The 25733-nt window shown below is 48.7% G+C and overlaps 1 protein-coding gene across 1 annotated transcript in view; it reads right to left on the bottom strand.

Moving 5' to 3' along the window:
• Window positions 1-4698: 4698 nt before the first annotated feature.
• Window positions 4699-25733, bottom strand: part of LOC121869635 — a 416339-nt gene continuing 395304 nt past the window's right edge. The window contains exons 57-58 of the mRNA XM_042371146.1: window positions 17195-17332; window positions 4699-5350 (exon numbers count right to left, since the gene is read on the bottom strand). Coding sequence (XP_042227080.1) covers window positions 5231-5350; window positions 17195-17332 — 258 coding nt within the window. The 3' untranslated portion in view covers window positions 4699-5230. The remainder of the gene's footprint in view (window positions 5351-17194; window positions 17333-25733) is intronic.

The raw sequence follows: 25733 nt of genomic DNA on the forward strand, positions 1-25733 counted from the left end.
CCCCTTGTGGAGCGAGCGTCGGCCAGCTCCAAGTAAGAACACTCGACTGAGTAGTGCCCCTTGAGATGCTTATTCACCTCAATTAGGTCGCCCCTTGCCCGTCTGTAGTATAAGCTAGGCAAGTTCAGGCGCTCCAATCTCTCAGGGTAGCCGAGATGCCGAAGTGTAGGCACCAGTCTGGTGGCCCTCCTTTGAACATTTTCAACTAACTGACAGTCCCTAGCATATTTCGGGGTGACAGTACTCCAGATGGGGAAGCACTTCACTCTTGAAGATCGTTACGAAGGACGGACCGTCTAGATATCTGAACGACCTTCTTATAAGACCCAATAATTTACTTGCCCGATTTACCTTTTTCTCGCAATGGCCCGAGAACTTCAGCTCATTGTCAACAAACACACCTAGGTCCTTCTCACATTCAGTCTCAAATAGCGCAGTTTTTTCATCCCGTTGGGACATATGGTACACCTCCTTACCGTTGGTACTCCCCAGGTGCATCCTCTTACACTTCGTGACATTGAATCTCAGTAGCCATTTCTTCGACTATACTGTCAGACTGGGGTCACTAATTCTATGGGGAAATACTTAACCCTAATCTTAATTTCTAAGGGTCGCTGCCACCAGACCCCTTCTGGACAGTATGTAACTCGTTAGGTAGCATGCAGAGTGGACTAGGCATTGGGTTAGGTTTTTCATTGACCAGATCGATAAGGGGAAAGAAGGGTGAAACCATAACATGTCTTAACTAATTTATTCCTTATAAACTATATGGTAACAAAAAAATACAATTGAGCTGGCCTTCCTCAGAAGAACAACGATGAGTTTGGTTACGCTGCTTACAATATCATTTAACACTTCGGACTGCTCCACCTGTATGGAATATAGCACCTTAGGTCATCATACATAGAAACACCATCTCACCTCCCTGTAGCACCAGCTCACCACACCTGTTATACTCCACACCTGCAAGTATGGGACTCCTTGTGATTTCTAGGTGCACACATCAGGCACCTCGTTTGCACACCGTCCTCAGTGGGTAGAGACGAGGGCTACCCCCAGAGACATACCAGTACTGTTTCTGCGCCTGGTATTATAGGTCGCTCCAAGTGACGACTGCGGAGTTTCTCAAGCATTTCCTTATTTATTCCTACTCATTTGGGGTGGTCTGCTGGGGATCCACAGGTTCACAGTGGAATAGTATAGCTGGTAGTCACCTCACATGGTGGGACGCTCACAGGGAGAATAGCCGACGCCCAGCAAGGTGCTCCGACCACATGTGACCTGAGGTGACGTTAGAACGTAGGACACTGAGAAATAATGCCTGATGGGCGGTTATCACACACCCTAACACATTACTATTTCACTTATACATCAGGCAAAGCTTTAAACTGTAATAACTGCGATATAAGCCGTTTTTACAGGGCGGGCTGTAGCCCGATAGAGGACACTGACCTGAGGTGATGTTAGAACATAGGACACTGAGGGCAGTGCCCCATCGCTCATCACCACGTAAGCCTACAGTTTCCAATCTTTAATTTTTACTTTTATTTCTCACGGTTCTCACCTGAACACTTTCCGGTATATTGTAACTCATGCCTTATAAACACCTATTTTAATCCTAAATTACACTCTAAGGTAAGGTTCTGGTTTGCTAGTTCGTGGGTAAATTCATTGGGTTATAATATCAACGCGGCACACTCGAGGCGGGTACAGGACGCTCCCTTAAACAAAAGCCTAATTTTCATGGCGTGGGTATATCCACTTCACTTAAAACTGTAATTAGGGGTCCTCCTCTCACACATTGCACTATTTGAACACAGACATAAGATTCTCTGATCACTGTACATGTCGTGGGTATATGTCAGGTGAAGATACGAGGTGTATTAAGTTCACACCGATGCATACAAGATATTTCTTTTCAAGTATAGTTTCTGGGTCACTTCCAACACCTCACATAGTTCTGATACATTTATCCTTTTTCCAGATCATTGTTCTCATGTACAGTATTTTCATATGATATCTGTGGAAGTTGTGTTCGCTACACGTTCACAGACGTAAATAGTATGACCTTCAAACCATGATCCACACTTAGTCCTACAGTACACTAGTCCGACTCAACTGGACTTTCCCAATCATCTTATGGATACCCTGAATTCTCCTTAATGCTATGAATACATACAATTAATATTATATAACCATACCTGGGTACAATACAACACATGATTCAGTAACATTGAGTAGGTGAGTAATCCTTTATCAATGTTTCCCGTTTTCTGAGATTCTACAAGCGCGGTGGATTTGAATGTTATGTAGCGTAATATGAATTAAAGTGGGTTTTAGGAATGACAATGATGTGCGCAGTACACGACCATTCTTGGAGCCCACAGAGGTCCTTCTGCAGCTCTTCACAGCTCGCTTGGTTCTTGATTTCCCGAAATAACTTGGCGTCATCAGCAAACATTTGTATGGAGGAGTGTATGTCGGGCAGGTCATATATGAAACAAACAAACAACAGCGGGCCCAATACACTGCCCTGTGGTACCCCACTTGTGACAGATACAGATACAGATGATTTTGTGCCATTAATCACCACACACTGCTTGCGGTCTGGTAGAAAGTCTTCGATCCACGCAAGGACATTTCCCTGAATTCCGTACCCTTCCAGTTTGATTTTCAGCCTTTCGTGGAGTACACTGTCGAAAGCCTTGGCAAAATCTAGGTAAATATTGTCGATATTACCACCCCATTCCAGAATATGGGTCCAAATAACCAATACCTTGAGCAATTGTGTTAAGCAGGAGCGCCCCTGCATAAAACCGTGTTGGCAATCCTTTACAAGGTTGTTTCGTAGTAGATGTTGTGTCGCGGCATCTCTGATAATACTCTCAAGTACTTCACATATTATGCTGGTCAGGCTCACTGGTCTGTAGTTGTTTGTGGAGTGACAATCACCCTTCTTGAAGATAGGACTCACATAAGCCACTTTACATTCACTGGTGACCTTTTGTTCATCCAGGCATTTACAAAACAGGATCTTCAGGGACTCAGCAAGCTCATTACACAACTCTCTTAGCACTCTAGGATGCACCATGTCAGGGCCACGACTCTTATGGACCTTTAGCTCTGACAGTTTATTTGTAATACCCTCTTCTGTGAACACAATGTGGGTCAGTGCTGTGTCGAACCGTCTGTCCTCAAACGCAGGAAGGTTAATCGCATCCTCTCTTGTGAACACAGAGGATAAAAGAAGTTGTTCAATGCCTCAGCTTTATCCTGGTCAGAATCTGCATAACTACCATCTTCAAGCCTCAGGTCTGATACTCCTCCTCGCATTTATAATTTCAACTTTACATAGTGGTAAAATGCCTTTGGGTTTGACTTGACCTCGCTTGCAACCAGCCTCTGGAACTCCTTTTCAGCCCTTCTACACTCCATCTTTGCTTGGTTTCTGGCTCTTGCATACATCCTCCTGTCCTGTTCATCGTTTGACCCAACCCGTCTTGAATTTCTTGGTTTTCTTCCTAACTTTGTCGACCGCCGCATGATTCATGTGTAGGGATCCCTTGTATTCCTAGAGGCACTGGGTTTGGTCTTGGGTATATATTTATTGATCAAATGGGTCACTTTACTAGTTATGATATTCAGCGTAGTGTTTGCGTTCTAGTACCTTAATGAGTCAGGCCAGTGGATACCCACTATATCTTCCCTCATCCCGTTGTAATTTCCTTTGTAATATTTACGCCTTGGCCTGGCCTTATCTTGAACTAGGTAACAGTTAAATCTGAATGACAACACAATATGGTGACTGGTGCCAACTGGGCCAAGGTGTTCCAGTGTGGCCACCATACGCTCCTCATTTGTTATGATGAGGTCTAATGGCCTGGGTGTTTGCTCCCCTCTGTAGTGTGTCAGGTCTCTAGCATGTTGGAACAGAAAATTATCTCTCAGAGTTTCTACAAAAAGAGTAGCAGGGTTATTCAAGTCATCTGGGGTGAACTCGTTTCTCCCGTTGATGTCGCCATAGTTAAAGTCCACCACGATAAGGAGGCGGCTAGGGTTGAGCATTGCCGCATTGTCTATTAAAGCTCTTACGTTCCTTTGATTTAGTGGGCCACAGTTTGGGGATCTGTAGATACACCCAACAATAAGGTAGTAGGTAGAGAGGCAGCTACTAAACAGGGAGGTACTACTGCCTGGGAAGATATTGGGAGCATAATGTGTTGTCTAATGGTAGACCCTGCTGCCATATGGCATCACAAAAATTGTGACTAAGTTCCAGGTTGCTCATCTGACTTTCTGCCTCATTTACACACAATTGCAGGGTCTCAATTGCTGACACCTCCCGGGTGGGGGGTAGAGCGGGTGGAGGGTGCGCTGCTGCCCCCTGGCCCTGTGTCGGCACACTTGCTTCCACTACCCTCTCCCTGAGTATAACCCATGTACAAACATCCCCGTTCCTCCTCGACTCTTCCCTTCTCTGCTTCAAGTCCTGCAGGAGGTTCTTGTGCTGTTCCCTCTGCAGTATCGTGCGATCTGGGTGAATGAATACACTCCCAGATGCCTCGCTCCTTGCTAAGTTTTTTGCCTGCCGAATAACCTCCCATTTCTCCTTTTCACTCACTAGTGTGATCCTGAAGGGGCGAGGCTTATCCCTCTGCTTTTGTCCGAGCCTCCTCACATCCTGAGGGGTTGATGGCATGTTCAGAACCAGTGGTGGGCACAGCTAAATGAAAAGTTAGCTTCGCTAACCGCTAATCTGGTAAGTAAAAAGTTAACTTTGCTAACACTAAACCGCACACACACACACACACACAGTGCCATGTTTCACAACCATTTCTGGAGCATAAATGCAATAAAAGTTGTAGAAAAATCATTAAATATTCTAATGTGACTTAGAAATAAATATATAATATAAAACTAGAGCGCAATATCTTCTACAGAACGCATAATAGGTCCAGTGTAGTTCCTTCAATCAAGTTACAGCAATCTCAAAGGATTTTAGAAGCTTGATTGTCAATACTGGGAACAATAATTTTTTTTTCCTGAAGTCTTCTCTTATTTTGACTTTTAATAATATAAAAAAAGACAAAATTCTTTGAACTTAACTTTTATTTCACAACATAAACTTAATATGCTAAGACAAAATTCTGTACACTAAAATAAATTGTAAATGAGATGGACTTACAAACTTATACTGTATAGTATATTGAAATAAAACACAATCAACTATTTAATGAAGGAGTAGATAAAGGGGTACACAGGAAGTAAAGGTATTCTTGAGTGGCAGTAAGGCATGAAAGAGTGGAGTCTCTACTGTAGCTCTCTCCAGTACCGGAATCCATTCATGTCCCTTTATGAAAAAAACATAAAAATTATTGTTGGGAAAATCATATTAATTTTTATTTATTCAACAACACATGCAGTTTGTTCATATAGATACAGTTCTGGTAGCTGCAAAGATGGCTACCATGCAGTAAAAGATAAAAATTAAAGCTTGTGAATAAGGCCAGCATTCTCCACAAAGGATAGGACGTCCCCTCCCACATTACCCACTCCTCCCCCTAGCACCAAAGATAGATGGTAAGACCCATCTCTCCCCAGGCATTGGTTGAGGTGTTTACAAAGAAGACCTCCGAGATTGGGGCATTCCACCAAAAGGTGTGGAACAGTCAATAAGTATCAGGCAGTCATAACAATGGGGAGGGGGCACCATCTCCTTTAAAAAACCATGAGTCAGACATGTGTGGCCAATGCAGAGGTGGGCCAAAGCAGTCTCTTGGCGGTGTGACAGTCCCTGACATCTCCAGGCACCCAATGCAGGGTGGATGTCATGGAGGTTGTTTGCTTCAACAGCATCCCACCTGCATTTCCAACTCGAGTGTATGGCAGCTCTTATTACTGGTTTCAAATCAGAGGCAGGTAGAGAGGAACAACATGCCACTGGGTGAGAAACAGCTGCTTTCACCACAGCATCAGCATGTTCATTCCCTTCTCACCCACATTAGGGTGTGACAGTTGCCCCAACTTTGTCCTACAATGCTGTTCAAAATTTTGGTGTTGCATATTGACATAAAAAATACCCACGTGCAATTTTTTGAAGATTCATGCATATTTGAGTGAGCTCCAGCAATTTGAAAAATAGCGATTTTGTTTATACGGCATACGCGCCTATATATGAGATTACACAACCATCATAAGGGATATTAACACAAATCATTTGCCTGTCTTAATTAAAAGCTGTTATCACTAACACAAAAAAGTTAATCATTCTTATTCTCTCATGGTACATTAAGGGGTTTTATCATATATTCACAAGGTATTATTTCTCTAGAGCAAGAAACCATGATTTCTGTTCGGAAACAGATGATTGTTTGCGCTGATTAGGAACGCGGAGTCTGTCATTTTCAACTACTTGAAGGACTTCTTGAAAGCGCTCCTCATCCCTGGCAACATTAAGAAAGTCATGGTAAAGTTTTACACCACGTTCTGCAGCCTCATTGACGACCTGAAGCATGTCCACAACCCATTTCATGTTCAGATAGTCGTCATGATCCGCCCATTCACTGACTGGACTGTGGAGAAACTGATAGGGCATGCCTAAAATGGTGAAGTACCGGCTTGAGTCAGGCCCAATTAGGTCCACCAGGCCAGTGCCACTTTCTGGGACAGGGGGAAGATATGGCTTTCCATAGCCCCCATGATTGAGCCCCACTCTCTTACTAACTTCAGTGCCTTCATGGCAAAGAAGGGCCTTCCTCATCTCCTCTTTTGTCCTTTCTTGTACTTGGGACGAGAACAAAGCCAGTGGGGCCAACTCCTCAGTTAGGTACCAAGTGTGTCTACCGAGTGCCACACGTGCTTTGTCAACTATTGTGGAGTCATATGGGGCAAATTCAGCCAAGGTTTCGACCAAATTCAAGTCATTCAGTGGCGCACTAGCTGGAACGGGGCAAACAATCCACCATGGGACATAAACAGCGACTGTGAACACAGCAAACCGTTCTAACTTGCTGATTTGACTTTTAGTCACAACCTCGGCTTTGGGAAACTGCTCTTTGATCTGGCCTGACAAAAGAACAATCTTGAGGGTATAGAGCAGTTTAGCCATCCACCTTGCTTTGTGAAGTACGCCGGGGTAGACCATCGTGAAGTTCACTGGCTCGGACCCTTTAGTTACAAGCAGCAGACAAAGCTCTACCAGCTCCTTGTAGTCGCCACGTGTAAATGGTTGGGCTAGAAATTCACGGAAGAAGTCAGCCATCTCCTGCTGGCGCTCCTCAAACACTCCAGGCATTATGGGGTAGTAGTATTTCTTTTTTTCATTGTACTCCAGTTGAGAGTAATGGGTCTTGAACCTAGAAATTTATTAATTATTGGGATTATTGTATTTCGTACTAATCCATAATATTGTTTTAGGGGTATTAAGATTGATATGATCGATCATTTGCTTGGTGTTAGTATATCTTATAAGTCTAATAAAAGAAATTCCACTAAATTTGTCCTTGTTATTTTGTAAAGCCAACGGTGGTAGCTCAAACATGCACCAATCTCCAAGAAAATTTACAGGGGTGTTTCCTAGATAAGTACACAACTTTGAACAGCAATGTAGGACCATTTTTTTTATTTTTGGAGGGCAACGGTCACACCCTAACCCACATGGGCTGGAACTCGGCAAAAACTGACTTTCCGGCCACAACATTGGATGAGAAACAGCCACTGTAAAATATCTATAACTCAGGGATGTGGTGATGAGACACTATGGGAATCATTAAAAATTGTAAAGTCGTTATGAAGTTGGGTAAAAATAATCTTGAGTGCAAATAAAATACCCAAAACCTCTATAGTAAAAATAGATGCCATTGTGGGGAACTACCATCCCAACAGAAATCGGGAAAGACAACCCCAAAACCCACCTCTGCATCTGACTTAGAGCCATCAGTGTATACAGGAATAGTCTCCTTGTGAGAGAAGGCACTCTCTAAAAAAAAGAGAATGGACCATGCAGGGATGGAGTAAGTCCTTCCTTTTGTTAAAATACTGACAAACTTGAACTTAAAGGAAAATCCATAGAGTAGCACGAAGGAAATGCATGGGGCATATCTGAACAGGAGGAAGACAAAGAATTCTCACATCTTCCCTTTCCCTGTAGCCAAAAGGTCATGGGTGGCTCAGATGCTTAGTGTAGTGTGGGGACATACTCTCGTCAACTACACAAGTGTTGGTTACCGACGGTGGAAGATAGTGGAGGCAACACTAACACTGGACCTGGAGATATTGTCGTCGAAGATCAAGGGGTGGCTCATCAGCATCGACTATCAGACTGGGATTGGCACCGGTCGCCAGGCGCACCCCAGTATGATGAATAGAGTTCAGTGTATTGAGTCTAGTCTCAATGGCTAAGGAGTACACTTCACACCCACAATCCAGTTTGGGTCTAACTAGCATGTGGTAAAGGTGTAGCAGAGTTCCTCAGTCAGCACCCCATGATGTGTGCCCCAAGACTCTCAATAACTTGAGAGCACGCTGACAATACTCTTTGAGTTAACGAATATGTGGCTGCCATGTAAGCCAGTTGTCAAAGATAGTGCCCAGGAAACGGGTCTCTGTGACACACCGCACATGACAACCATAGAGCTGTAGATTGGGATCTGGGTGATCACCTCATAGGCAGCAGAAATGCATAGGAAAAGTCTTCAAGGGTGAAAATCTGAAATCATGCTCTGTGGTCCAACGTGAAACCTTGTCTAGTGTGAGTTGCATGCGACATTCAGCCACTGACATGCAAGAAGCTGCATATCACCACCTGGAACCGATGCTGTTACCCTATCTAGTGTGACAATAAATAGGATCACACTCAAGACACTGCTCTTTGGAATACCATCCTCATAAATATGTGGTGCTGACATTTCTGTGGCAACATGGACCCTAAAAGTGTGATGTCCCAAAAAATGACCTATTACAACTGATGGTAAATTTCCCTGCAATCAAAAATTGCGAAGCTCCTTAATCATGCCAAATCTCCAAGCTGTGTCGTATATTTTCTCTAGGAAAAAAAAATGCAGACTAGATGCTAGTGACAAGCAAAAGCCTCACAGACAGAGGACTCGAGACGATCAAGAGCATCTGTTGTTGAATGCACCTTCTGGAAGCCAGATTAATATGGTGAAAGAAGGGCACTATTCTTCAGGTGGTATACTAATCTCGAGTTGACCATCTTTTCAAACAGCTTGCAGATACAGCACATGGGGTCAGAGCTATGGGGTGATATTCTAGTGGGTGAAGACCTTCTTTTCCAGCCTTCTTGAAAGGCAGGACAGTAGCCTCCAACCATGAGGATGGGAAGGCTTCCTCTTGATAGATCCTGTTATACAGTTCAAATAGAAAGGTCTGTGCTTCAACTTCAAGGTGGCGGAGCATTGAAAATGGGATATCATCAGGCTCTGGTGATGTATCTCCAGTGAGTGAAAGGGCAGTTCTCATTTCTTTCATTGAGAGCATGATGTTGTATGTACTGCCACGTCCCACTCCAAAATCCAGGGTCCGTGACTCCTCTACTCTACTCACCTGCTTAAACTCTGAGGATCGAGTTGCCATAGAAGACACACCTGCAAATTATGTGGCAAAAAGCTCAGCAACTCCTTGAGGGGCAATAACTGAGCTGCCATCATTAGCTCTGAGAACTGGGGGAGATTAAATGAAAACTTGCCTGCTATATTTTCGAACATGTTTCTGTACCTGGGACAAGGGAGTCTTTTCGTTTAGAGAGGAGACATGAGAAGAAAAACTGACAACGGGTCTTCTTTAAGCTCGACGAGCTTGGGCTCAGGCCCATTTGTATTCCGCATGCTAAAATTCTGTCCTATGATACAGGTAGCGAGCATAAGCTTTACACCACACAATAGCTGCCTGCCTTCACTCCTCCGACCATCAAGGAACAGGTCAGCAACCTACATGACCAAAGGTCTGAGGAAAGGAGAAGTGACCAACCCATTGGAGGAGGCTGGCTAAGTATTCAACCGCTTCATCTACAGACGGAAATTCTCCAATGCTCCTGTCTATCTTCACTATTTCCTTGAACAAGTCCCATTCTGCCTTGTCTAACCACCAACAGGGAACTTGTGGTTTCGGGAGGACTTCCAGAGAGGAAAGTAGAATATGGTAATGGTAGCTTTCTCTGAGGTCATCTATTACTCTCCACTCAAAGTCCAGTCGAGAGAAGACTGAGCTCAATGAGAGATCTATGGCTGTAGTAGTGTTGGTCTGGACATGATAGTGGATGATATAACCAGTATTTAATATACACAGGTCTATTTCTTCAATTATCGAAGCTATCAGGTCACCCCTTGGATTACCTATTGTATCATCCCAGAGGATATGTCTTCCATTAAAATCACCGAGGATAGGATAAGGAGAAGGAACCGGATGAATTAATGAAACCAAATTCTCCCTGGCAACTGATGCACTAGGTGGGAGGTAAATGGAGCATATGGTAAAGGTAAATTGGAGGTGAATCTTGCAAGCTGTCTCCTGCAATGGGGAAGTGATACTTTTACTTTTACTTTTTATCCTCTTCGCCACTGATCGGCTTGTTAGGCTTGGGCGATCGGTCACGACTCTTTTCCTTTATATTCTTCACCAAAAGGTCGGCTCGCTAGCCTCCCCGGGCGATCGGTCACGTCTCTGTCACGCACTGTTGGCAAATACTGGGCATGCACCGGCTCCTGAATGTACCTGAACCCGCTCCAGTGTTGGTCAAGTCTTCTCTTGAAAGAGCTCACACTCGGTGCCGTCACAACACTTTCTGGTAGATTGTTCCAAGAGTTTACAACCCTCACTCCGAAAAAGTTTGCCCTCACGGTTTTCCGGACTTGCGGCTTCTTCAATCTTGAGCTGTGACCTTGTGGGGCGAGCGTCCGCCAGCTCCAAGTAAGGACACTCAACTGAGTAGTGCCCCCTGAGATGCTTATAAACCTCAACTAGGTCCCCCCTTGCCCGTCTGTAGTATAAGCTAGGCAAGTTCAGGCGCTCCAATCTCGCAGGGTAGCTGAGATGCCGAAGTGCAGGCACCAGCTTGGTGGCCCTCCTTTGAACATTTTCAACCAACTGACAGTCCCTAGCATATCTCGGGGACCAGATGGGGTGACAGTACTCCAGATGGGGAAGCACTTCACTCCTGAAGATCGTCACGAGGGACGGACCGTCTAGATATCTGAACGACCTTCTTATAAGACCCAATAATTTATTTGCCTGATTTACCTTCTTCTCACAATGGCCCGAGAACTTCAGCTCATTGTCAACATACACACCTAGGTCCTTCTCACACACAGTCTCAACTAGTACATTTTCTTCATCCCGTTGGGACATATGGTACGCCTCCTTACCGTTGGTACGCCCCAGGTGCATCCTCTTACACTTCGTGACATTGAATCTCAGCAGCCATTCCTTCGACCATTCCTGGAGCCCACAGAGGTCCTTCTGCAGCTCTTCACAGTCCGCTTGGTTCTTAATTTCCCGAAATAACTTGGCGTCATCGGCAAACATTTGTATGGAGGAGTGTACAACGTCAGGCATATCATTTATGAAACAAACAAACAACAGCGGGCCCAATACACTACCCTGCGGTACCCCACTTGTTACAGGTACAGATGACGATTTCGTGCCATTAATCACCACACATTGCTTGCGGTCATGTAGAAAGTCTTCTATCCACGCTAGGACATTTCCCCGAATTCCGTACCCTTCCAGTTTGATTTTCAGCCTTTCGTGGGGTACACTGTCGAAAGCCTTGGCAAAATCTAGGTAAATATTGTCGATATTACCACCCCGTTCTAGAATATGGGTCCAAATATCCAATACCTTGAGCAATTGTGTCAAGCAAGAGCGCCCCGGCATAAAACCGTGTTGGCAATCTTTTACAAGGTTGTTTCGTAGTAGATGTTCCATCGCTGCATCTCTGATAATACTCTCAAGTACTTTACATATTATGCTGGTCAGGCTCACCGGTCTATAGTTGTTCGTGGAGTGCCTATCGCCCTTCTTGAAGATAGGACTCACATAAGCCACTTTCCATTCACTGGGGACCATTTGTTCATCCAGGCATTTACAAAACAGAATCTTCAGGGGCTCTGCAAGCTCGTTGCACAGCTCCTTAGCACTCTAGGATGCACCATGTCAGGTCCAGGACTCTTATGGACCTTTAGCCTGGACAGTTTATTTCTAATACCCTCTTCTGTGAACACAATGTGGGTCAGTGCTGTGTCGAACCGTCTGTCCTCAAACGCAGGAAGGTTAGTTGCATCCTCTCTTGTGAACACTGAGGAAAAGAAGCTGTTCAATGCCTCAGCTTTATCCTGGTCAGAATCTGCGTAACTACCATCTTCAAGCCTCAGGTCTGATACTCCTACTCGCGTTTTCAATTTCGACTTTGCATAGCGGTAAAACGCCTTTGGGTTTGACTTGACCTCGCGTGCAACCAGCCTTTGGAACTCCTTTTCAGCCCTCCTACACTCTATCTTTGCTTGGTTTCTGGCTCTTGCATACATCCTCCTGTCTTGCTCATCGTTTGACCCAACCCACGTCTTGAATTTCTGGGTTTTCTTCTTAATTTTGTCGACCGCCGCATGGTTCATGTGTAGGGATCCCCTCGTATTCCTAGAAGCACTGGGTTTGGTCTTGGGTATATATTTATCGATCAAATGGGTCATTTTACTAGTTATGATATTCAGCGTAGTGTCTGCGTTCTTGTACCTTAATAAGTCAGGCCAGTTGATACCCCTCATCTCTTCCCTCATCCCATTGTAATTTCCCTTGTAATATTTGCACCTTGGCCTGGCCTTATCTTGAACTAGGTAACAGTTAAATCTGAATGACAACACTGTATGGTGACTGGTGCCAACTGGGGCAAGGTGTTCCAGTTTGGCCACCATACCCTCCTCGTTTGTTATGATGAGGTCAAGTGGCTTGGGTGTTTGTTCCCCTCTGTAATGTGTCGGGTCTCTCACATGTTGGAACAGAAAATTATCTCTCAGAGTTTCTACAAAAAGAGTAGCAGGATTATTCAAGTCATTCGGGGTTGACTCGTTTCTCCAGTCGATGTCGCCATAGTTAAAGTCCCCCATGATAAGGAGGTGGCTGGGGTTGAGCATCGCCGCATTGTTTATTAAGGTTCTTAAGTTCCTTTGATTTAGTGGGCCACAGTTCGGGGATCTGTAGATACACCCGACGATAAGTAAGTCCCCTCCCTTTAATTTAATTTTACACCACTTGGACTCTTCAAAGACATCCTCTCCCTGTACCCTCGCCTGGCTGGCTCTAAGGTCTTGCCTAGCGTAGATAACCACACCCCTCCTGCAGGATTCTTGAGTTAGGTTCGTAAATGAGTCATATCCAGCAATACTGAACTCACATTCCTCTGGGTCGATTCTCCTGTTCTTGTACAACAGTTCTACAACTCCTACAATATCTGGTTGGTGTACTCTTAGTAGTGTTTCAAACTCCTCCCTCTTATCAAGGAACGTGTCGGTATTAGTGTACATGACATTCAAGCCAGAATTTGTTCTCGGTAACGTCTCTGCTCTTAGTAATAAACCCGCTCCACCCACATTCTCAGAAGCTGCAGCATTTGCTAAGTACACTGTATTTTGCAGGGTGTGGTTAAAAATTTCATTGTTTACACGGCGCTCGTTCCCTCCTGTCCGGTAGGCTGAGCCGGTGCCGCCTCCCGGGTGGGGGGTTGAGTGGGTGGAGGGTGCACTGCTGCCCCCTGGCCCTGTGTCGGCACACTTGTTTCCACTACCCTCCCCCTGAGTATAACCCATGTGCACCTGTCCCCGTTCCTTCTCGACTCCTCCCTCTTCTGCTTCAAGTCCAGCAGGAGCTTCTTGTGCTGTTCCCTCTGCATTACCGTGCGGTCTGGGTGAATAAATACATCTCGAAATGCCTCGCTCCTTGCTAAGTTTTTTGCCTGCCGGATAACTTGCCATTTTTCCTCCTCACTCCCTAGTGTGATCCTGAGGGGGCGAGGCTTAGCCCCCTGCTTTTGTCCCAGTCTCCTCACATCCTGAGGGGTTGCTGGAATCTTCAGAACCTCTGTGCAAATATTTTGAAACAGCACCTTGTCGTGTGTTTCCTTACTCACAGTTCCCTCTGCCTGGCTCTCTGGGACTCCAAAAACTATTACATTGTCAAAGACAAGGATGGCTGTGCCCCCATGATGCATCTGTTCTGGATTATGAGGAGAATAAAAAACTGAATAACCTCTGGGAGGGGGATGATCATAGGCACCTCACATTGTCTCCTGAGGACAAATGCATATAGGGGAGAATTTGCTCAGGTGCAACTGGAGCTCCTCGCAGTTCGTTCTTAAGCTTTGACAATTCCATTGGCCTATGGTAACCATAGTGTGTGGCCCTCAACAGGCATTTAGGCTAAGTCTTAGTTTGGATGCTGGAGCCTGGAGGATGCACCGGAGTATACCACGACATGACTTGTGTGGGACTGGGCTTTTCTGTCCTGCCCCAGGGTTTAAAGAGGTGTCTGTGGCTTTGTGGCCAGAGACAACTCAGATATAGACTCATCCAGTGGACCCACACCAGAGTTAATCCTTGGATATGGCTCCCCAGAGTGAGGATCCGTAGAGGTAACCCCTGTGCCAGGGGTCCTAGCTGCCAGCTCTATTTTAACTGGTGTCTCGTCACCAGATTCTTCTGGAAGAGGATCAGTCGTCATCTCTGAGGAGGAGATGCCAGCCTGAGCTGACATCTGTTGGAGTGTCTGGGACTCAGAATTAGGTTCTGAAGTTAGCAAAGAGGTCTTGCTTTGTTGGCAACAGTCGGACGATTCTACCATCGATACCTTGCTCAAAGGATCGTCTACCTCCAGAGACTCTGAGGACCCTCGATAACATTTTGCTGAAATTCTTGTAGTACCAGGATGGCTGGTGAAGGAAAGATGAGGAATATCAGATATGCCTGCCTCATTCATATGGGCCTCAGCCACTACAAGAGAAGTTTGAGGACTGAGAATTGGTGGCACAGAGTTGGGTGAGGGAGCTGAATTCAACACAGGTATGTATGATTCTTAGGGCAGTGTCACAGCAACAGTTTGCCAAGCCTTGTATCAGGATAGAACTTGTGCATAGGTGTCCCCATGACTTGAGATATATTTAAATTTTGCATTTCTGGCTTCAGCAAAGCTCACTTTATCTCTTGTGCAGATCTTTAGTATCTCGTTCTTGATTCGGAAACGGTCATAATCACTAAAAGAGGCCAAGTGTGCCTCACTACAGTAATAACAGCAGACTGGACCTGGACATTTCTTACCCTCATGGGCCTTATTACAATTAACACATACTGAAGGAACTACCGTAACTTACAAAAAGTGCGGCTGACATGGCCATACATCTGACAATGGAAGCATCGTCTAGGGTTTGGGATGTGTGGTGTCACCTTAAGAGAGATCCAGGCAACCGAGATAGAGGTTGGAATTTCAAAGCAATCAAATGTCAATACTGTAACAGAAATAGTGTAGGGTTAAAAGTGCCATTTTCTTTCTTGCACAACCTACCCACTCTCACCAACTTTTGGTCTTGGAGCTCCTCAAAAAGCTTCTCCTCTGAGTATCAGAGCAGCTCTTTTGAGAATACCACAGCCTTGACACTGGTTAAAGGTGGTATGCAGAGTATAGGAGACTGGGCACTAGGTACCTTAGGCAGGGTACGGAGTCGAGCACTCTCCTCGGGGGAAGGAGAACTCCACTAGGAGGCTACCATCCTGGTGAGTGGATATATTTGGTTCTTTCCCACAAATTCTTTTATTGACCTGTGAACATCAAATATGTCCAGGTCCATTAAAGGCTTGCATTCCACGTTACAGAACACTAGATATTTGGCAAAATCTACCTCCTTGAACACACCTGGTAAGATCTCGCAGGTAGAAGCATCATGGAGGGTGCCAGAACCAGTGGACGTCCTGTGGCTCTTATTCTTGGGTATTTGTCGTGACCCAGAGCCACTTTTCTCAATCTGACAGGGCTGCAATGTAGCAATTGACAATTGATGATCCAGAGGAACGTCCATGGATGGGTGCAAGGTCGTCAGGGAGAGTATCTAGACGGTTATTTGAGTTTTTTCTTTGCATAAAAAAAAAAAACCTAAATTTCTTTATTCCCCCACCCACCACAGAGCCCAACAAGGGAGGTCAATGCCAGAGATAGGACCCTGGTGATCCCAGGGTAGTGGGGAAATGTACATGGGTAACCACTAGGTGTCCAAGACAGCAGCTCCTGGACTATAGGAGTGCCAGGTCCCCTGATGCCTGCTTGACCCTAGCTACACTATGACCAACCGACTGACTTGATCGGGCCCAACTAAGCCACCCATCTAGCTGGAATAGGGGACCAAAGAGGTGTGTTGCAAGCTGCAGGGTGTGGCGTTGCTCCTCCTCCAGGACCCCTGTCTCCCGCATTATGGGACGCTTTACACGGCAAACACCTGGGAGAGTATTTCAGACCTGGTGGTCTGGTCTGGGGACGATGCAGCCAGTCTGCTCGCAAAATCGACAACAGGATAGAAACCATTTTGTCTGGACCCTCCCGGTGACCTACCCAGTTTGGGAAACCCTTCTCCCCCCTCTGGTACTGATGACCAGATCATCAAGACTCACTAGCCCCCCCTCTCCCCACCAAATCAAGGCGGCTCCCACTAAGGGGGGGAGGAAGGGAGGGAAGTGAAGCAGGGCAGGGGGGTGAAGTAATGAATGGAAGATAAGGGTGAAGGACAAAAGAAGAGAGGAGGAGGAGTATGATGATAAAGTGATGAGAATAAGTAAAAACAGCATGAAGAGCAAGAGGAAGACAAAAGGAAAGGGACAAAGTGAAGTTCAGGTTGTGAGTGGGGATAGAGAAAGACATACAAGAAAAGGGATAACATGGAAGAAGAGGGGGAAGATGTTGGATAAGAGCGGGAGGGAAGAGGGAAAGAGAGTGGGAGAAGTAGTGTAAAAAGAATTTTATGGTGACTGTTGTGAGAATAAGTGTCCTGCCATGCCTCTTGTGTGGTATACAGTATATTGTGAGGATAGATACTTACTGTTCACATGTTAACCTATGACTCGTTAAATTCTACAGTTCTACAAAATAGTGAAAACGTTTATCATTGCCTTTAAGTTTGCTAGGTATACATTAGTAACACACTTACCACAGGGGTAGGTGGAACAGCATGAGAAACAGCAAGTGAAAGAATAATGGGGCAGTTTTCCACATCACGGTCAACAGGAACAACTTCGTTGCCCATCCAGCATCCACCAACAAGTTTCACACCATCAATATACACTCCCTGAAACACATATCACAATGATTATGACATCCCATCTATATTGTATTAAGAGTACAAAAAGATGTTAAATTATTTGCCTAATGGCCACCCACTAGAGCTGGCCATGCTGAGTGAAGGCCAGTAGCCTGTGTAGGATCCCTCCAGTTTTCTTGTTAATTTTGTCTAGGGCTATTTTGAAGCCCAGTACTGTTCTTGATTACACTGTTTGGGTACCCCACCTCTGTGTGAAAAAGTATTTTCTTATACTTACTCTGTAATTGTACTGCATGATAACTTAGCAAGATTGTAGTTATTTCCTCTCGAGTTGGTAGTGAGTGACATACCAAAGAAATGTCCCGGGTTCCTGTTTTCCATCCCTTTCAGGATTTTGAATGCATCAATGAGATCTGCCCTATTGTACCTCATCTGAAGAGCTGTTAGTTCTAAGGCCCACCAGTCAATTTTGATAATTGAGATAACATAATTCCGGAATCATCTTAGTCGCTATGTGTTGCACCTTTTCTAGGGATGTTTGATCTTTCTAGGGTTAGGATTTCCTTGCCTGTACAGTACACCGTAATCCAGACTGGGACATACTTGAGTTTTGTCCAGTTGAAGAAGCATTTTCCTATCTTTGTATTCAAAGATAAGCTTCATAATTCCCAAATATCAATTTGCTTTTTTCGCTGCTGCACTCACTTGTTGTGCCACCTTCAGTAAATGATCTATCACAATGGCTAGATCATTCTCCGTATTGACAGCATCAAGGAAAGTGCTATAAAATATTCATGATTAGGGCTGTTGTATTCTATGTGTAAGGTCTTACATTTCATAATTTTAAAGAGCACTTACCAGTCTCGAGACCATCTGAACAGCTCATTCAGGTCTTTCTGCATTGTTGTGACATAATCTTGACTTGCTACCTTCCCAAATATCTTCGTGAGGCTCAATATACTTTCAACTATGTCATTTATGTAGATCACAAACGAGGTGGGTCAAGGGATAGAGCCTTTTTCCATTCAAAATGTACTCCATTTATTACCACTCTTTATTGCCTGTAGTAAATCCATGTCAAAATTTTGCCTGTGATGCCATGTGCCTGGATCTTAAAAGGCTAGTCATGCATATGGGATTTTGTCAAACGACTTGGAGAACTCCATGTACAACACATCCACTGGTGAGTCTTGGTCCAGGTGGTCTGTTATCGTTTCAAGAAATGTGAGCAAGGAATGCCTTGGATGCAGGAAGACAGTGTTGGTAGTGGAGTGCCTGGTACCACACTGCATGTGGTGACCTTGATGAGGAAGATTACAACTTCCTGATCAAGAGGAGACCTGGCTTCTCGTAGCTCTGTGCAGGTTGTGAAGACAAAGTGAATGACATCCTGAGCATGGCTGGATTCGGTAAAATGCTACTCCGACCACATAAGTGGCAAAGGCAATACCCAATTGGAGGTTCACGGCACCATAAGCACAATGAACAGGCTTTGTGTGAAATATAACAAAGTTTAGGATTGCTTTTAGTGTCCTTGTAGCACGGTGGTAGCAATCCCTGGTCACACGCATAAGGTCGAGGGTTCGAGTCCTGGCTATATGGACTAATGAAAAAAAAAAAAAAAAAAAATATATATATATATATATATATATATATACAGGACCTCGTTTACGAACGCCCCCGGTTAACGAAATTTCGGCTACTTAACTGCCTTCCATAAGGATCTTCAATGGTTAATCTAACAAAAATGGGTTAACTAATTTCACGAACCGACTCTCAACATGTTTTCGTATTGCACTACCGGCAACCAGCTTTAGTATCAGTCCGAATACATTAATCGTTCTAGGGCTTAAATTCTTACTATTTTAGTAAATATCAAGAAGTTTATACTATTCAATAATTTTAAAAGTTTAATATTCAATTTTTTTATTATTTAACGATTATTGAACATAATTGAAGGTAAGTGACTATTTAATGCGCGGCATCCAGCTCTTAACACAGCAAACAGGCGTTAGTCTCTCTCTGTTTTTACTGGAGGTAACATCTTGCTTGAGACTCTTCAGCTAAACACTTTTTTTTCTGTGTTTCCAAGCAAATTATTGGTCATTTTGAAATATATTTTACATTTTGACAATATATAATGCAGTGTTGATTTAAAGAAAATAATCTTGAATTACACCAAGAGAGCTAAAATTTATGGGTGAAATGGCGCCCATGGGTACTCCTCTTCCACCCCAATGCCTTCTTCCTTCTCCACCCCATTCTAAATCCCATCATCATCATCATCATCATCATCCAGGAGCCTTTCTACAAACACACCCACAAAGTAAGTGAACCTTCCCATTTTGTTGAATTTAGGAAATTTTCGGTGAGCTGGAACCACTACCCAAAACCCATTGTAGAAACAATGGTTTGGTTAACGAACTTTTTCGGTTAACGACCTTCTAGAACGGATTGGAGTTCTTAACCGGGGGTCACTGTATATATATATATATATATATATATATATATATATATTATATACACACACACACACACACACACACACACACAGCCATGCACCGTTACCCAGCAGAACAACGCTCGACAGTATACATGTACATTCGTGACCCAAGTGAAAAAAAAACCCTCACACAACCACGAACACTTTTTCACACCACCATCAACACTTCTCACAACATTTTCACTACTACTACATTTCACACTTCACTACTCAATATCTCACACTAACATTTTCACATTTCACTGCACTTTCTTACACTACTAACATTTCTCACACTATCAAATACTCTCAGCATTACTAACACTTTCACAGTAACACTACTTACACTAAGGTGTGCTGGCTGGGGGAAGGATGGTAGGAGGTAAGGGAGGGGTGCAGTGGCTTGGCTGGGGGAGATGGTAGGGAGGGAGGGGGAGGTGCATGGTCTGGCTGGGGGAGGATGGTAGGGAGGTAAGGGGGGTGCATGGCTTTGGGGGGAGGATGTAGGGAGGGAGGATGGGAGGGGGCAAAAGATGGTAGGGAGGCATGAGGGGTATGGCTTATTGGGGAGGATGGTAGGGAGGGGTGCATGGTCTGGCTGGGGGAGGATGGTAGGGAGGAGAGGGGGGGTGTATTGGTTGGGGGAGGATGGGGATGGGGGGAGGGTGCATGGCTTTTGGGGGAGGATGGTAGGGAGGTAGGGGAGGGCAAGGGCCTGGCTGGGGAGGATGGTAGGGAGGTAGGGGAGGGTGCATGGCTTTGGGGGGAGGATGGTATGAGAGGGGGGCTGGTCTTGGGGAGGATGGTAGGGAGGAGGGCAGTGGCTTGGCTGGGGGAGGATGGTAGGAGGGGCATCTGGCTGGGGGAGGATGGTAGGGAGGCAGGGGAGGGGTGTGGCTTAGTGGGGGGAGGATGGTAGGGGGTGTGGCCTGGCTGGGGAAGGATGGTAGGGGACGTAGGGAAGGTGCGTGGCTTGGCTGGGGGGAGAGGATGTAGGGGAGGGTGGCCTGGCTGGGGGAGGATGTAGGGACGTAGGGGAGGGGTGTGGGGTCTGGCTGGGGGGAGGATAGGGGGGCAGAGGTAAAGGCCTGCTGGGGGAGGATGGTAGGGCAGGGAGGGGTGGGCTTGGCTGGGGGAGGATGGTAGAGGGCATGGCCTGGCTGGGGGGATGATGGAAGGAGGTAGGGAGGGGTGGTTTGGCTGGGGGAAGGATGGTAGGGAAGGTGGGGAGGGATGCGGCCTGGCTGGGAAGATGGTAGGGAGGGGCAAGTGGCCTGGCTGGGGGGAGGATGGTAGGGGAGGGTGTGGCCTGGCTGGGGAAGGATGAGATAGTAGGGGAGGGGTGGCCTGTTGGGGAGGATGGTAGAGGGTGCGGTACTCATTGGGGGAGGATGTAGACGTAGGGGAGGGTGTGGCCTGGCTGGGGGAGGGACAGGGGAGGGTATCTGGCTGGGGAGAGGACAGAGAGAGGTCTGACTGGGGAAGGATGGTAGGGAGGTAGGGGTGGTGGCTCATGGGGGAAGGATGGTAGGGGAGGGGTGTGGATCTGGCTGGGGGAAGGATGGAGAGGGTGGGCGAAGACAGACAGGGTGAGGTGTTGGGGTGTGGCTGGGGGGAAGACAGGGAGGAAAGGCATTCCGGCTGGGGGAAGGATGGCAGGGGGAGGGGTGTGTGGCTCTGGCTGGGGAGGACAGTAGGGCAGTAGGGAGGGGTGTGGCCTGGCTGGGGAAGGATGGTAGGGGAGGGTGTGGCCTGGCTGGGGAGGATGGCAGGAGGGTGCGTGGCTTGGCTGGGGAGGATGTAGGGAGGGTTGGGGAGGGATGGTAGAGGTGGGGAGGTGGCCTGGCTGGGGAGGATAGGGAGGGAGCCTGGTTGGGAAGGATGGTAGGAAGGAGCAACTGGTGGGAGAGATAGAGAACAAGAGGGTGTGGCTCAGGGGGGAGGACAGGTGTAGGGGAGAGAGGTAGAGGCAGAGAGGTACTGTAAGGGATGGTAGGGGAGGGGTGCATGGGGAGGCTTGGGGGATATGGCAGGGGAGGTGCATGGCCTGGCTGGGGAAGGATGGTAGGAGGGTGGCCTGCTGGGGGGGGAGATGGTAGGGGAGGGGAAAGGGTCTGGCTGGGGGGAGGATGGTAGGGGAGGGGTGTGTGTGGCTCTGGCTGGGGAAGGATGGCAGAGGGGAGGGAAGTGGTTGCATTGGGGGAAGGATGGTAGGGAGGGTGAATTGCGGGGAAGGATGGGAGGTGAGGGGAGGGTGGCCTGGCTGGGGGGGAAGGATGGTGGTAGGGGAGGGGTATCTGGCTGGGGGAGGATGGGGAGGTGCATGGCCTGGCTGGGGAGGATGGTAGGGGGAGGGGTGGCCTGGCTGGGGGAAGGATGTAGGGGAGGGTGTGGCCTGGCTGGGGGAGGAGATGGTAGGGGAGGGGGCAAGTGTGGGCCTGGCTGGGGAAGGATGGCTGGGGGGAAGATGGTAGGGAGGGTGCATGGCTTGGGGGAGGACAGAAGGAGTGCAGGGGGGAGGGAAGTGTGGTCTGGCTGGGGGATGAGAGAGGGTATAAGGGAGGGGGGGTGGTCTATCAAAGGAGGTAGGAGGCTTGAGTGGCACAGTAAAGGATGAGGGAGGAAAGGTCTGGGGGAAGAGAGAGGAGGCAGGGTCTGGCTGGGGGATGGTGAGGTAGGGGAGGGGTGGGCCTGGCTGGGGGAGGATGGTAGGGAGGGTGTGGCCTGGCTGGGGGAGGATGGTAGGGGAGTGGTGCGTGCCTGGGTGGGGGGGCTGATGGAGAAAGGTAGGGAGGGGGTGCATGGTCTGGCTGGGGGAAGGATGGTAGGGGAGGGTGTGGCCTGGCTGGGAAGGATGGGGAGGGGTATGGCCTGGCTGGGGAAGGATGGTAGGGGAGGTGCATGGCTCAAGGATGGTAGGGAGGGTGTTGGGGAAGGATGTAGGGGAGGTGATGGCTCAGGAAGGATGGTAGGAGGTAAGGAAGTGGTAGAGGGCAATGGCTGTTGGGGAAGGATGGTAGGGAGGTCTGGCTGGGGAAGTGGATGGTAGGGAGGAGGGTGTATTCACGGGGGATAGATGGTAGGGAGTGTGGCCTGGCTGGGGGAGGGAGTAAGGCCTGGTTGGGGAAGGATGTAGGGAGGGAGTGTGTGTGTGTGGACAGAGGGATGGTGAGGGTGTGTGGGTCAGGAAGCAAGGAAGGACAGGGAGGTAGGGAGAGGTGTGGTCTGGGGAAGGACAGGGAGGTAGGTGAAGTGAAGGCCTGAAGGAAGGATGGTAGTAAAGGTCAAGGAAGGACAGAGGCAGGCATGGCTGGGGGATGTGAGGTGCAGGCTCAGAAGGATGGGGGAGGGGGAAAATGGGCTGGGGGAAGGATAGGGAGTGCAGTGCCTGGCTGGGGAAGGATGGGGTGGGTGAGGGCAACAGGCTGGTTGGGTGGTGCAATGATGGTGGGTGGATGGCCTGGCTGGGGAAGGAGATGGTAGGAGGGGGTAGGGAGGGCATGGTCTGGCTGGGAAGGATGGAGGGAGGTGGCCTGGGGGAAGATGCAGGGAGGAAGATGGTAGGTGGGAAGGATGGGTGGTAAAGGGTCAAGGGAGGCATGGTTTGCTGGGGAAGGATGGTGGGGGAGGGTGCTGGGGGAAGGATGTAGGGAGGTAGGGGGAGGGGGGTGGTGGGGAAGGATGGGAGGGTATGTGGCTGGGGGAAGGATGGTAGGGTGGCTTGCTGGGGAGGAGAATGAGGATGGTAGGATAGGGAGGTGCATGGCTGATGGAAAGGATGGTAGGGAGGTAGGGGAGGGTGGCTGGGGAAAGATGGTAGGGGAGGTATGGTCTGGCTGGGGAAGATGTGAGAGGCGGCTGGGAGGGGATGGTAGGGGAGGGGTATGGTTGGCTGGGAAGGATGGTAGGGAGGTAGGGAGGGGTGTGTGGCCTGGCTGGGAAGGACAGAGAGGGGAGGTGTGTGGCCTGGCTGGGGAAGGATGGGGAGGGTGGCTGGCTGGGAAGGATGGTAGGGAGGGTGCATGGGCTGGTTGGGGGAAGGATGGTAGGGAGGTGAAGGCCTGGTTGGGGAAGGATGGTAGGGAGGGGTGGCCTGGCTGGGGAGAAGGATGGTAGGGAGGCATGGCCTGGGGGAAGGATGTAGGGAGGTAGGAGGGGTAGGAGAGTGGCCTGGCTGGGGAAGGACAGGGAGGTGCATGGCCTGGCTGGGGAAGAGAGGCATGGCCTGGCTGGGAAGGATGGTAGGGAGGCTGGGGAGTGGTTGGGGAGGGGTGCATGGCTGGTGAAGGATGGAAGGTAGAGGGTGTGGCCTGGCTGGGGGAGGAGGGGAGGAGGGCATGCAAGGAAGGATAGGAGAGGGGTGTGGGCTAGGGGAGGAAGAGGCATGGCCTGGTGGGGAGGATGTAGGGGAGGGTGATGTGGCCTGGCTGGGGAAGGATGGGTAGGAGGGCATGGGTCTGGCTGGGGGGAGGATGGTGGAGGGCATGGCCTGGCTGGGGAAGGAGTAGGGAGGGGGAGGATGGTAGAGGGCAGGGTCTGGCTGGGGGAGGGGAGAGGTGTGGCCTGCTGGGGAGATGGAGGGGGAGGGCAGGTCTGGCTGGGGAAGGATGAAGGGGGTAGAGGCAGGTCTGGTTGGGGAGGATGGTAGGGAGGTACAGAAGGATGGCGGTAGGGGTGGGGAAGGTTGGTAAGGATGCAGTAGGGAGGGATTGGCTGGGAGAGGATGGTAGGGAGGGTGCATTATCTGGCTGGGGAAGGATGGTAGGGAGGGAGGGGCTGTCTTGGCTTAGGGATGGGAGGGTGTGTCTGATAGGAGGATGGTGGGAGGGTGCTGGGTCTGGTTGGGGGATGGAGGCTGGGGGAGGGGGTGAGGTGCATGGCCTGGGCTGGCAGGGAGGTGGCTGGCTGGGGGAGGATGGTAGAGGCATGGCTGGTGGGAAGGGGATGGTGAAGGGTGGGGTGCATGGCCTGCTGGGGAGGAGGATGAGAGTGGTTTGGCTGGGAGAAGGATGCAGGAGGAGGCCTGGGGGAGGTGGCCTGGGGGGGTGCTGGGGAGGGATGGTAGGGAGGGTGCATGGCCTGGCTGGGGGAAGGATGGTAGGGCAGTAGGGGGTGGTGTGTGGTCTGGCTGGGGAGGATGGAGGTAGGGTGTGTGGGTCTGGCTGGGGAGGAGGGGAGGGTGTGGTCTGGCTGGGGGAAGGATGAGTAGGGGGAGGGGGCCTGGCTGGGGAGGAGATGGTAGAGGTATGGCCTGGTTGGGAAGGTGCAGGCGTAGAGGTGCGTGGCCTGGCTGGGAGAAGGGGGAAGGCATGGGCTGGGAAGGATGCAGTATGGTGTAGGGGTGGGGTGATGGCTCTGCTGGGGGAGGATGGAAGCGAGGGTGTGGTCTGGCTGGGAGAAGGATGGTAGGGAGGTGCATGGTTAATGGGGAAGACAGGTAGGCATGCGCACGGGGAGATGGGGAGTGTGTGTGGCCTGGCTGGGGGAGTGGATGGTAGGGAAGGGTGTGTGGTCTGGCTGGGGAAGGATGGTAGGGCAGTAGGGAGGGCAGTGGTCTGCTGGGGAAGATGGTAGGGAGGGGTGTGGCCTGGCTGGGGGAGGATGGGGAGGGTGCATGGCCTGGGGAAGGATGGTAAGGCAGGAGGGGTGCAGCCTGGCTGGGTCAGGAGATGGTTGGGGAGGGTGCAAGCTGGCTGGGAAGGATGGTAGGTGGCTGGGGAGGATGGTAGGGAGGTGGGTGGTCAAGCTGGGAGAGGATGGGAGGTGTGGCCTGATTGGGGGGAGGATGGGAGGTGTGTGGCCTGGCTGGGGAGGATGCAGGGAGAAGGGGGCCTGGTTAGAGAAGCCAGTGAGGGGAGGTAGGGAGTGGGTGTGTGGGTTTGGGGGAGAATGTAGGGGAGAGGTGTGGCCTGGTTAAATGATGGTAGAGCAACACGCAACTGAACA

Source organism: Homarus americanus, unplaced genomic scaffold (genome assembly GCF_018991925.1).
Source record: "Homarus americanus isolate GMGI-L3 unplaced genomic scaffold, GMGI_Hamer_2.0 scaffold32583, whole genome shotgun sequence".
NCBI classification, from domain to species: domain Eukaryota; kingdom Metazoa; phylum Arthropoda; class Malacostraca; order Decapoda; family Nephropidae; genus Homarus; species Homarus americanus.